Raw genomic sequence first — 12,814 nt, 5'->3', positions numbered from 1 at the left:
AATGAACTCTGCAGCTCTGGGATCCATGGCCTCACACATAAAGAACAGCAAATCCTTTGTAACTGCTTTCCTTAGAGCATTTCAGTGGTTTTGCCGGTGCCCCAACACGCATTTTATATGCTACGGGGCAGGAAAATAATTAAAAGCTTAAAATTGCCTTGAACTAACAAAACATGCATTTTAAATAAAATTTTAGGAGTCAGTGAGATACCAGTCTACTTATTTCTCAAATGAATTTTACATACTGTATCGGGTCACTTGACCTATTCTTAGGATGCTGCTTGTGAAGGGATAAAATTATTTCCAGGGTGATGCAGCCTAATGGGAGTATTATCAGAACTATCTCCATGTGCAGCTAAGAGGACATTTGCTTTTCTGGAGCTACTGACAAATCTGGCTCAGAGGCACATTATGGTGAAGCGGTGGAAAATGCAAAGCTCAATTACTTTGGGGATTGCTAAGGAAACGTGAAAACATGATCCACAAGCTCTAAAAAGGCAAGTAGAGATTTTGTCTTTGAGATGTCATCTCACGTGCTGTTTCCTATTTATTATCATGCACCTATCACGTCTTTGGGGACAAGGGGACCAGGTGAATCATCAGCCTAAGGAGGCACTGAAAGCGCCCAAAGCTATAGCTGACAGTGGGCTTGCATTATTCCATCCACAAACAGATTTTACAATGTCAGTAAATCATTTTTGTCTTCATGTCATAAAACCAAATGATAATGCTGAGGGATGGCAGGCAGAGAGCTCCATGTGGTTTTTTCACCAGCCTCCCGGATGGGCTTATTAAAGAGTGGTTTATAAAGGAAACCTGAAAGGCTTCAGACTGAATGACTTGGCTGGGGCTGAGGCCTGCCAGGGCGCTGCAGCAGGAACAGCCAGACACCTCTTTATACTTGGTTCTCACGGATACAGTTAAGTCCAAGTGAATTACTGTCAAGTGAAACAAACCCTGAAACAAAGGCTGAAGGAAGGTTCTGAGACCTTCTATCTGTTTTACAGAGAAACAGAGAAGCCCTTACAGAGAATAATCGAGAGGAAAAGCCGACCCACATCACAACCAAAGCCTGCAATACCCTTAAATGCTGTCTTGCAGACACTCTAATTCACATAGAATAAGAAAGCTTTGTGAAAAGTTCAAATCTCATGTATTGTGATCTACCAGTCATCCTTTGAAGATTAAAAGGCAGGACATTTTTTTTTTAAAGCTGATGAACTTAATATGGTTCAAATAACCAACAAGATCAGTATTTGTTATGATTCCTTGCTCTGCAAAGCAAAGCAAAACAAACTCAACTCAACAAGCTGACTCTGCTCCCTCAGCCAACTTATTAGGGCTTCACCTTGGTGGGTACCCAAGTTCACTGCTACCACCTTCAATGATGGTAGCTGAAAAATTCTGCTCCCCTTAATTAGAGCTAGTACTTTATATTTCTTATAATTTAACATACATGTGACTCTGTCCTTCCTCCATAGGCGATCACAGGATTCAGGAAGAAAAGAATACCAAGAGACTCATTAAGAAAAAGCTAAAGTTCTGTACTTGAAAACAGTATTATAGGATGTTTCATCAAGACCTGCTGAGGGTTGGGGCTCTAACTTTCAGTGCTTCTCTTACCATTTTTGTGCATATTGGCTTCCTGTGTGGCTACAGAGGGCAGCCCCTCCATCATGGAGGTCCACTGTTTAAAGCGAGACTCAGTTCCAGCCTCCTTCCCACCAACCATGCCATAGTCCATGCCGCCAGAGCTGAAGCCTAAAAAGGAGAAGACCACATTTTTTAAGTCTCTAGCAACAATAACAAGAGTTCTGAAGCAGGCCCCACGAATGCCTTCAGGTGTCATTCAAAGACGAATTCACCAAGTTTCTCCATTCGAAACAGTTATTTTTGATTCCAAGTTTAGGCCTTGGCTCTTGCTTCCTAAAAAAGTGATGTCTCTCTGTGAAGGTATTAAGAAGTGTATGACTGCCATGGATTAGCTCCGTCTCAGTGCATTCCTGCAGGCCCTTTTTCTTTTTCATTCAGATGACATATGTCCCAGGCAGGATGCTGGGACTAGCCATTCTCCAACTGAGATGGGGAGGACTACATCCAACCAGTGTAGCCCAACAGCAGTGACAGAGCTGTCATCAGGGAATCTTGGGGAAGGAGAGGCTTTGCAGAAGGGACACGTGAGCTAGGGCCTAAGGTAGGTATTTGGGGAAGTCAAGGAAACCAGGTACATTTAGGGAATGGTGAGAGATTCAAACGACTCCAATGTTTAGCTAACTCTGGGAAGAAGTGAGGTGGGGAGTGGTGGGGGTGTGGAGAAATGAAGAGTCACGTCATGTAGGGTCTTTATATATCATACCAAGGAATAGGACATTTTTTTTTCCTCTAAGACAAGAGATAATAGAAATTTTAGGCATGTGAGAGGATAACTAATAATGTATTTTAGGAAGAGAATTGGCAGCCTTGCGATGGGCGGAGGTCAGGGCAGAATCTGAAAGATAAATTTGAAAGTAGTCTTTAAGCAATGGGGAAGACCCCAAAGCTTGAATAGGTGAGTAGTTAAGAGTTCTCAGTTCACTTTGCCATGAGCCCCAGGTAAGCTTCAGGGGAAGAGTCTTGGGCAGTGTTCTCCCACTGCACAGAGCTGGAGAGCTGAAGCCACACAGCAGAAGCTGGGTAATAGAGTGTAACAGGATCCATCATCCATTTGGGTCAGAAAATATGTGACACTTGCTCATACAAACTCTCAAAAAAGTAAAATAAAGGACTAAAACAGATGAAACAGGGGAGGGGAAAAACAATAAATGACCACAGAAAAATGAGAATGAGCCACAGGAAGTGCAGAGCAGCAGCATGAACGCAGGCACCCCAGGGAGGTGAGCAAGGCTCCCACCACGGCAGAGCCAACCTACCCTGCCCCAAGATGTGTAACTCCAGCCAGGCCAGACTCCACACTGCACCCACGGTGGGTCCTCAGTTTCCATCTATCCAAATCCCACTGAGGGCCCAGGTTGTGTTTTTCTTCCCCTGTGCTTATTTTAGTTGTCTGGGATAGTTTTATAGAAGCATAATAAATCAAGTAAAAATCTAACACCTTCCTGACCCATGGTTAAAAATGTGCTATTTATATAAAGAACAGTGTTCTTTCATACATTGTAACTGAATTTCCTAGTTCAAAATGATTGGTAGGTGGGGGTGGGGAGCAGAAATCTTTAGAATGAGATGAAAATATTTCAAATGAAATTATTATTATTTTTTGGAGATGGAGTATCACTCTGTTACCCAGGATGAAGTGCAGTGGCGTGATCTCGGCTCACTGCAACCTCCGCCTCCCGAGTTCAAACAATTCTCCTGCCTCAGCCTCCCAAGTAGCTGGGACTACAGGCACACGCTGCCACACCTAGCTAAGTTTTTGTATTTTTAGTAGAGACAGGGTTTCACCTCGTTGCCCACGATGGTCTCGAACTCCTGAGCTCAGGCAATCCACCCGCCTCAGCCTCTCAAAGTGCTGGGATTACAGGTGTGAGCCACTGCGCCTGGCCTTATTATTTTTTAAAGAAGAGTTTGAGGCATATTTTTCCTTCTTTCATCCTAGGTAGCAGAAATTAGATTGGAGGGCACAGAAGTTGCAAGGAACAAAGGTTTTCTCTGACATAAGCCTTAATGGCCTAAACAGGTTGCTCCTTGGGTAAATTACACTTCTGCCTTTGAGAAAACCAGGCCATGGTGCTTGGATTCCAGGCCACCTGAAAGCTCAGTTCTAATAACCAAGAAAGAGCTTTTGGAAATAACCTAGGATTCTGGCAAAGATTAAAAAGAATGCTAAGATTAGTAAGAAGAGGAGGAACCATTCCTTATACATTTTCTTTGAAGTTATTCTAAAATTTTCTGTAAGACCCATAGTAAATTAAATTTTTTTTCTTTTTTTTTTTTGAGACGGAGTTTCGCTCTTGTTGCCCAGGCTGGAGTGCAATGGCGTGATCTCGGCTCACCGCAACCTCCGCCTCCTGGGTTCAGGCAATTCTCCTGCCTCAGCCTCCTGAGTAGCTGGGATTACAGGCATGCGCCACCATGCCCAGCTGATTTTTTGTATTTTTAGTAGAGATGGGGTTTCACCATGTTGACCAGGATGGTCTCGATCTCTTGACCTCGTGATCCACCCGTCTCGGCCTCCCAAAGTGCTGGGATTACAGGCGTGAGCCACCGCGCCCGGCCCAAATTTCTTTAATTTTAGCTGCTTAGAGTTTTTTTCTGGTGACAAATGAAATGCAGAAAATTAAATAGTCATAGGAAAAGGGCAAAAAGGCCAGGTGCAATGGCTCACCGGCACTTTGGGAGTCCAAGGCGGGCAGATGATGAGGTCAAGAGATCGAGATCATCCTGGCCAACATGGTGAAACCCCATCTCTACTAAAAATACAAAAATTAGCTGGGTGTGGTGGTTTGCACCTGTAAACCCAGCTACTCAGGAGGCTGAGGCAGGAGAATCGCTTGAACCTGGGAGGCGGAGGTTGTAGTGAGCTGAGATCTCACCACTGCACTCCAGCCTGGGTGACAGAGCAAGATTCCATCTCAAAAAAAAGAAAAAGGGCAAAAAAAAGAAAAAAAATCAAAAAAAAGAGAAAAAGAAAGAAGAGGAAAGAAGGAAAGAGCTCAGCAGCTCCATGAATCTTGGGGACAGTGGGCACCTGATTCATTAGAGACTTGGGGTTCAAATGCCACCACAGTAGGGCAGTCCCAGCACTGGCTCACAAGGTTTGGTCAGGAAAAATTATTCAAGGGGTCAGAGAACGAATAGGTGAGGATATTGTCTTGAAAGGTTCAATCTATAAGCATGAAAGTATGAGAGGAAAAATCAGGCGAAGATGTATATAATTTTCTTTGATGTCACGTGGTAATTGGCATGACACTAAGGTATGGCATATGTCCGACGTATTTTGATGGAAGGAATTTTGGGGCACTGTGCTCTATGGCTGCATTAACAAAGAATAGACAGTGCTTTGCTAGTGACCTTTGGTTATTTACAAGCTATCGTGTCTCTAAACCAAAGAAAATACTGACTTCATTGTACTTTCTACTACAGCAAAACTAAATTTCCTCAGTACAACCAAGTGGTTTCCCTGAAATTTCCAACTCACAAACAGTGATTTAGCTCAAATTAAGCCATTTAGTTCAGTTCAATGAGTATTTATGGACAGTCTAATCTCTGCCAGGCCCTGTGTTAGGAGCTGAGGTACAAACAGAGATAAGACATGCCCCTTGCTTATCACCTGCTTTTATCATTCTTGAAAGGACAGCCCTTTGCCTGCCTCATCTGTCCTTGGCAGACTCACCTTCTCTCATCTCCATACACCCTAATTCATGGTCTATTCATGAAAAACATTTGGCTCCATTCTTATATCCTTGAGGAAATGCTCTTAAATTAACTTGTCCTTACACTGATCTTGCCTTCACTCTCTTTGTTTACAGTTCTGTTGTCTGCTCCTCTTTTTCCTATATATTAAAAAACAAACTACTGTTTTTATAACTATAAGTATTATTTTAAAAAAATCACCCATAGCCGGGCGCGGTGGCTCACGCCTGTAATCCCAGCACTTTGGGAGGCCGAGGCGGGTGGATCACAAGGTCAAGAGATCGAGACCATCCTGGTCAACATGGTGAAACCCCGTCTCTACTAAAAATACAAAAAATTAGCTGGGCATGGTGGTGCGTGCCTGTAATCCCAGCTACTCAGGAGGCTGAGGCAGGAGAATTGCCTGAACCCAGGAGGTGGAGGTGGCGGTGAGCCGAGATCGCGCCATTGCACTCCAGCCTGGGCAACAAGAGCGAAGCTCCGTCTCAAAAACAAACAAACAAACAAACAAAAAAAATCACCCATAATTGGCCATCCTAACACAACTGTTCAAAATCCATGTCCACCCATACACCTGGTATTGATACAATCATAATTGCAGCATGGATATAATTACTCTTCTGTCATTTTTTACAATCTCCAATATTTATACAGCTTTGATTTTCACAGGGCATACCACACAGATAAATACTATAAATTTTGATAAATTTTAAACATCAAAAGTGAAATTTTATTAGAAATGCACTTTCTAAGAAGATGAACTACTTACTTTGTTTCTAAATGAGTTCAGATATCCACGGTAACCAAGACTCCTTACTAGAATGAGAGAGAGTTTTCTCTACTGTCTTATTTTAAATTTTTCTTGTTGACATAAAGTGCTAAGAAATCTTACTCATATAAATAAGTAGATGGGAATAGAAGGAGTCTTGTTATAACATGAATTACTTCTCTGAATTTCTTTTAAAGTATATGTTCTTTGCCCTAGCCCAGTAACACAGATACTAAAATATAATTTTTAGATAGGTCATTATCACCTAACATTTCAATTCAATGAGGTATATTTTCTTTTTTTGAGACAGGGAGTCTTGCTGTGTCACCCAGGCTGGAGTGCAATTGTGAGGTCTCGGCTCACTGCAACCTCCGCATCCTGGGTTCAAGCTATTCTCCTGCCTCAGCCACCCAGGTAACTGAGAATACGGGTGCACGCCGCCACGCACGTTTAGGAGAGACAGAGTTTCACCATATCGGCCAGGCTGGTCTTGAACTCCTGACCTCGTGATCTGCCTGCCTCAGCCTCCCAAAGTGTTGGGATTATAGGCATGAGCCACAGCAACAGGACTGTGATTTTAGTTTCTTAACAACTAACTGAGGAAATAATGCAGATGTTTTTCCCTGGGCTTTATCTGATCCATTCTGAAAATGTGCATTAAAAAAAGAAAATCAGTGTCACTAATACATGCTGTTCAAGCTGTTAAGAGTACAAAGAGAATTGAAAAGAACTGTGTGCATTTAAATATGTGAAAGGCTGCTTCTGACTTTCAGAAACTCTTTCTTTGCACTGACTGGACTCTACCTTCAGAACTATGCACTCTTTGATAAACAGGGATGAAAGAGGTAAGTCACCCTGCTTTATTGTCACGTTGTGTCTAAATTCAGGATAGCTCAACACATTCCAAGACATCTAGCCAACTTGATTAAGAAGGAAATCTGGCTGGGTAAGGTGGCTCACATCAGTTTGGGAGGCTGAGGGGGGTGGATCATGAGGTCAGGAGTTTGAGAGTAGCCTGACCAGGCTGAGGCAGGAGATTTGCTTGAACCAAGGAGGTGGAGGTTGCAGCGAGCCAAGATCGTGCCACTGCACTCCAGTCTGGGTGACAAAGTGAGACTCTGTCTCAAAAAAAAAAAAAAATAATAATAATAATAAATCAAAAGGCCTGGGTACCGTGGCTCACGCCTGTAATCCCAGCACTTTCGGAGGCCAAGGCAGGTGAATCACGAGGTCAAGAGATTGAGATCATCCTGGCCAACATGGTGAAACCCCGTCTCTAGTAAAATGCAAAAATTAGCTGGGTGTGGTGGCACACGCCTATAGTCCCAGCATCTGAGGAGGCTGAGGCAGGAGAATCGCTTGAACCCAGGAGGAAGAGGTTACAGTGAGCTGAGGTCTCGCCACTACACTCTAGCCTGGGTGACAGAGTGAGGCTCCATCTCAAAAAAAAAAGGAAATCCGGCATAAGGACACCTTTGTTAGTAATCAAGGGAGGCTCCCCCATGCTTGGTACCCTGGTGTTCTGCAGCCCAGATGAGCACACAGTAAAAAGATGTGAGATGACAGCAGAACTGCCCTTCTTCTATGTCAAATATAAGAAAGGTTATTTCAAGTCAGTTCGCAGGCAGATCACCTTTAAGAAAACAGGCCGGGTGTGGTGGCTCACGTCTATAAGCCTAGCACTTTGGGAGGCCAAGGCAGGCAGATCACCTGAGGTCAGGAGTTTGAGACCAGCCTCACCTACATGGCGAAACCCCATCTCTACTAAAAATACAAAAATTAGCTGGGTATGGTGGTGCATGCCTGTAATCCCAGCTACTCAAGGAGCCTGGTGTGGGAGAACTGCTTGAACTTGGGAGGTGGAGGTTGCAGTGAGCCGAGATTGAGCACTGCACTCCAGCCGAGCCAACATAACAAGACCCCCCCTAAAAAAAAAAAAAAAAAAAAAAAAAAAAAGAAAGAAAACCGTTGGTGGAAGCTGAGGATCTACAAAGTAAATCTGTTAAAATATCAAGCTCAAGAACACCTTGAAGTCTTGGCTCAACCCCTGTACGTGAAGTAGGAGAATCACGGGGTTGGCACACAGTCAGCCAGTGCCATTTGTCCAGGGTCACACTGTCAGCTAGAGCCAGCAATTTCATGTCTTCCCAACTCTTGTTTTTTTTGTTCTGTTTTGAGACAGAGTCACTCTGTTGCCCAGGCTGGAGTACAGTGACACAATCTAGGCTCACTGCAACCTCCACCTACTGGGTTCCAGTGATTCTCTTGTCTCAGCCTCCCTGGAGCTGAGATTACAGGTGCCCGCTACCAACGCCTGGCTGATTTTTGTATTTTTAGTAGAGATAGGGTTTCACCAAGTTAGTCAGGCTGGTCTCAAACTCCTGACCTTGTGATCTGTTGCCCTGGCCTCCCAAAGTGCTGGGGTTACAGACTTGAGCCAGCGTGCCCACCTCAGCTCTTGTTCTTTGAGTGTGCATAGAACAGTATCTTCTCTACCAGATAAATTCTGAAGAATTTATCTTCTTTATCAAGATAAATTCTAAATGTTGTCAGTTTGAGGTGAACTGTGGTGGCGTGTGGTATCTTTTCCATTTTAAAATTTTATTTTGAAATCACTGTTTCCTCCCTGATTAGATTCTGCTTATAGCATGTTTTCCAGTTCTGAAAGAGCCATGATTTGCCTGCCAAAAAAATTCTTGAAGAATGTTAAGGGCATAACCTTACTTGTTCTAATTCTATTTAAGCCAAATGAAATACTAATATCAGACGAATTTTTATCAATGTGCATTACAATTTTAGTTCCTCATTTTTTCAACAGAAGGCAACTTTATTTGAGTAGAGTAAAACACTTCAAAATAGTTCATATTCTAACAGATCATAACCTCAGCCATGTATGCCACTCACACAGCATGCACAAACATTTAAAGAGGTTTTTAAAAACTCCTAGTGGTAGGAGAGCAGTTTGCCATTCACACACATGTATTAAAAGACTGCTCTGGAGCCAGAGAATTTAGAGGCCTGTCTCTGCTGTTTAGTAATCATGTGGTGAGCTTTGGAAACCCACTGAAACTCCAGAAGCCTCAGATGTCTCCTCTGTACACCAAGGGTAAGAATATTTACCTACCTTGTACGGCTGGCATAAAAACGGAGGGTGATGCAGGCACAGCCCCTACCACAGGCCTAGACAGGCAGATTGCTAAGAAGGTAATTTTCTCTACTAACAACTTACCAGAACCATATCCAGGTATTGGCCCTTTGGTTTGAAGGTCTGGGAGCCCCACATTCAATGCGTTGGGTACCATGTTGTCCAGATGCGGCTTGGGCCCGACGGGATGAGAGGGCGAGTGCTTCATGCCTGGCTGCCTCTGCTGCTGCTGCTGCTGCTGCTGCAATGCACTCACCATTCGAGCCAGCTGGTGGCCAAGAGAGACAGACACGTGATAAGCACGGACCAGAATTTCCCAGGAGGAGACTGCACCCGGTTCCTCTTTGCCATCAGAGGCTAAGCCGGGATGTACTCCTCAAAGACAGCACTGGAGGGACCCTGCCCACCCACATACCTGCTGCTCTTGCTGTTGGCGTACAGCTTGAGAAATCTTTCTCTGGTTCTGTAACAACTGCTGCTGTTGCTGCTGTTGCAAGAGAAGCTGACATGCCTACGAAACAAGGGAGAAAGACAGAGAACCAAAGTTTCCTAAGACTGATTTACGGAGAACACCTTGAGGGTCTGTGCACTGGTACGGGTCACATAGTCAAAAGTATCCAAGAGTGAAGTAACACCAAATTCCTGGTCTCTTGGTTACGTTTTCCTCCAGTTGAGTTGACAACCCTTAAGCACACTCCATAGTTGGTATAAAAGTGTAGACTAGCACCCTTTGAACATAGAGGCAAAGATGCAGGAAGCAATCAAAGCTAAAGAAAGAAAAAAAAATGACCTTTTTAGCTACAGGAAGAAAATCTGCTACTTACCAACTGAAACTGGGGAATTTGTGGAAGCTGGCTCAGCATGGCGATTTGTTGAGGAGATAACTGGGGCCCCACATTGAAAAGACCTGGACTCAGGCCACTGCTGGGAAACTGCTTGAGCATTGAGGCAGAAACCTAGCCAAAAAAATTAAAAAGAAAGAAAAGGAATCTTTAGAATTTATCAAAATAAAACTTTTTTCCTGTGAAAAGAATCTTGATGAATCTAAAGCAAGTGTTCTCAAACTTTTCTGTGAAAAATATGTAACAGGAAAAATACACTGAAGTGTTAACAATGATTATCCTGGAGGAGTGCAATGGCAAGAGCTTTTAAATTTTCTTCTTAGACTTTCCAGTTTTTTTTTTTTTTTTTGTTTTAGAACGGAATTTCGCTCTTGTTGCCCAGGCTGGAGTGCAATGGCGCGATCTCGGCTCACCGCAACCTCCGCCTCCTGGGTTCAGGCAATTCTCCTGCCTCAGCCTCCCGAGTAGCTGGGACTACAGACACGCGCCACCATGCCCAGCTAATTTTTTGTAGTTTTAGTAGAGACGGGGTTTCACCATGTTGACCAGGATGGTCTCGATCTCTTGACCTCGTGATCCACCCGCCTCGGCCTCCCAAAAGTGCTGGGATTACAGGCTTGAGCCACCGCGCCCGGCCCCAACTTTCCAGTTTTCTACAATAAAAAGTATAAACTGTATATTCAGGAAAACATCCTCAAGGAAAAAAAATTGATGACAATATGGCTTTTATCCAATTGAGAAATTATTACTGGAAGTGTGCCATAAAACAAAACATACTCAATTGCATAAAGCTAACAAATACTACTACATGAAAGGATTTCTGTGACACAAATAAGACAAATATGCTAACTTGTAAATAGGAGACCTAAGTTTCAACTCATGGCTTCTGACAGCAAACACCCACAGAGTGGTAGTGTAAAAAGACAGCCAGCATAAAAGAGCCTGGAAGGGCCGGGTGAGGTGGCTCACTCCTGTAATTCCAGCATTTTGGGAGGCTGAGGTGGGTGGACCATGAGGTCAAGAGATCGAGACCGACCTGGCCAACATGGTGAAACCCCATCTTTACTAAAAATACAAAAATTAGCTGGGCATGGTGGTGTATGTCTGTAGTCCCAGCTACTCAGGAGGCTGAGGCAGGAGAATTGCCTGAACCTGGGAGGCGGAGGTTGCAGTGAAGGTGCCACTGCACTCCGGCCTGGGTAACAGAGAGAGACACCAGCTCAAAAAAAAAAAAAAGAGTCTGGAAGGTCACTGGCTTGACAGGGTCCTTCTCCCTGTTCTCAGGAGTGAGCTAGGCTAGGCTGCAGGAAACTCTGGGACAGAGAAAGGATTCCCTCCCATCTTTGGTTTGCTGCTCTAAGATGATCTAAGTAAGCAGAAATGAGTTTCCCTGCATCCTCATCTACTCAACCCACCGGACCAGTTGGGGCCATGGAGAACAAATGTGAGAACACGCCCATGAGTGCCAAGTTGTGTAGCATACTAGTCAAGACTTTAGTTCTACAGGCTGGGCACAGCGGCTCACGCCTGTAATCCCAGTAGTTTGGGAGAATTGTCTGCACCTAGGAGACTGAGAACACCTGGGTGACATAGCAAGACTCCCCCCACCCCCCATCTCTTAAAAAACAAAACAAAAGGTTAAAAAAAGGCTTTAGTTCTACAGGCTGGGCACAGTGGCTCACGCCTGTAATTCCAGCAGTTTGGGAGAACTGTCTGCACCTAGGAGACTGAGAACGCCTGGGCAACATAGCAAGACCCCCCCATTTCTTAAAAAAAAAAAAAAAAAAAAAAAGGTTAAAAAAAGACTTTAGTTCTTAAGGCCACGTGCGGTGGCTTATATCTATAATCCCAGCACTTTGGGAGACTGAGGTGGGCGGATCACCTGATGTCAGGAGTTGGAGACCAGCCTGACCAACATGGAGAAACCCTGTCTCTACTAAAAATACAAAAATTAGCCAGGTATGGTAGCGCATGCCTGTAATCCCAGCTACTCGGGAGGCTGAGCCAGGAGAATTGCTTAAACCTGGGAGGGGTAGGTTGCAGTGAGCCGAGATCACGCCATTACTCTCCAGCTTGGGCAACAAGAGTGAAACTCCGTCTCAGAAAAAAAACAAAAAAAACAAAAAACAAAACAAAACAAAAACAAAAACAAACAAACAAACAAAAAAACCAAAAAACTTTTGTTCTAGAGGCAGACTGCCTGAGCTTTTAATCCCAGCTCTGCCCGCCTCCATTTTTTTTTTGTTTTTGAGACAGTGTCTCACTCTGTCACCCAGTCTGGAATGTGGTGGTGTGATCATGGCTCACTTGACCTCCCGGCTGGTCTCAAACTCCTGGGCTCAAGCCATCATCTCAAAGTGCTGGGATTACATGTATGAGCCACCACTCCCAGCCCAGCTCTGCCATTTCTAAGCTGACTCACAGAAAGTTACTTATTTAGCCTTTCTGACCCTTACTTTCCTGATCTCCAACTGGAATGACAACAATATTAACTTTAGTCATTATTAGATTTTATGAATTAATCCACATCAAATGCTTAAGAGATGTTCTCCATAAATGTTCACATTGTTCCACAGGCTGGTTCTTCAAGTGTCTTCAGATGATGAATACAGTTCCCTTGCATCTCATCTTCAGGCTCAATATGATCAGTTCTTTCACTTGTATCTCCTTCCATTTCTCAGTGAGGAGCCAAGAACAGAAAGGCATTTT

At 44.0% G+C, this 12,814-nt stretch overlaps 1 protein-coding gene across 11 annotated transcripts in view; it reads right to left on the bottom strand.

Annotated features, from left to right (window-relative positions):
* TNRC6B (trinucleotide repeat containing adaptor 6B) overlaps nucleotides 1–12,814 on the bottom strand; it is a 275,182-nt gene that overhangs the window by 17,548 nt on the left and 244,820 nt on the right. For 10 of the 11 annotated variants that reach the window (XM_032267134.1, XM_032267136.1, XM_032267133.1 and 7 more), the window contains 4 exons: nucleotides 10,088–10,219; nucleotides 9,679–9,774; nucleotides 9,348–9,531; nucleotides 1,624–1,761 (listed from right to left, as the gene is read on the bottom strand). In XM_032267134.1, coding sequence (XP_032123025.1) covers nucleotides 1,624–1,761; nucleotides 9,348–9,531; nucleotides 9,679–9,774; nucleotides 10,088–10,219 — 550 coding nt within the window. The remainder of the gene's footprint in view (nucleotides 1–1,623; nucleotides 1,762–9,347; nucleotides 9,532–9,678; nucleotides 9,775–10,087; nucleotides 10,220–12,814) is intronic. The other variant, XM_032267138.1, reaches the window with a different exon arrangement.

This window comes from Sapajus apella, unplaced genomic scaffold (genome assembly GCF_009761245.1).
Source record: "Sapajus apella isolate SASKATOON/1434 unplaced genomic scaffold, GSC_monkey_1.0 scaffold166, whole genome shotgun sequence".
Taxonomy (NCBI): Eukaryota; Metazoa; Chordata; class Mammalia; order Primates; family Cebidae; genus Sapajus; species Sapajus apella.
This window is presented reverse-complemented; position numbering and strand designations above follow the sequence as displayed.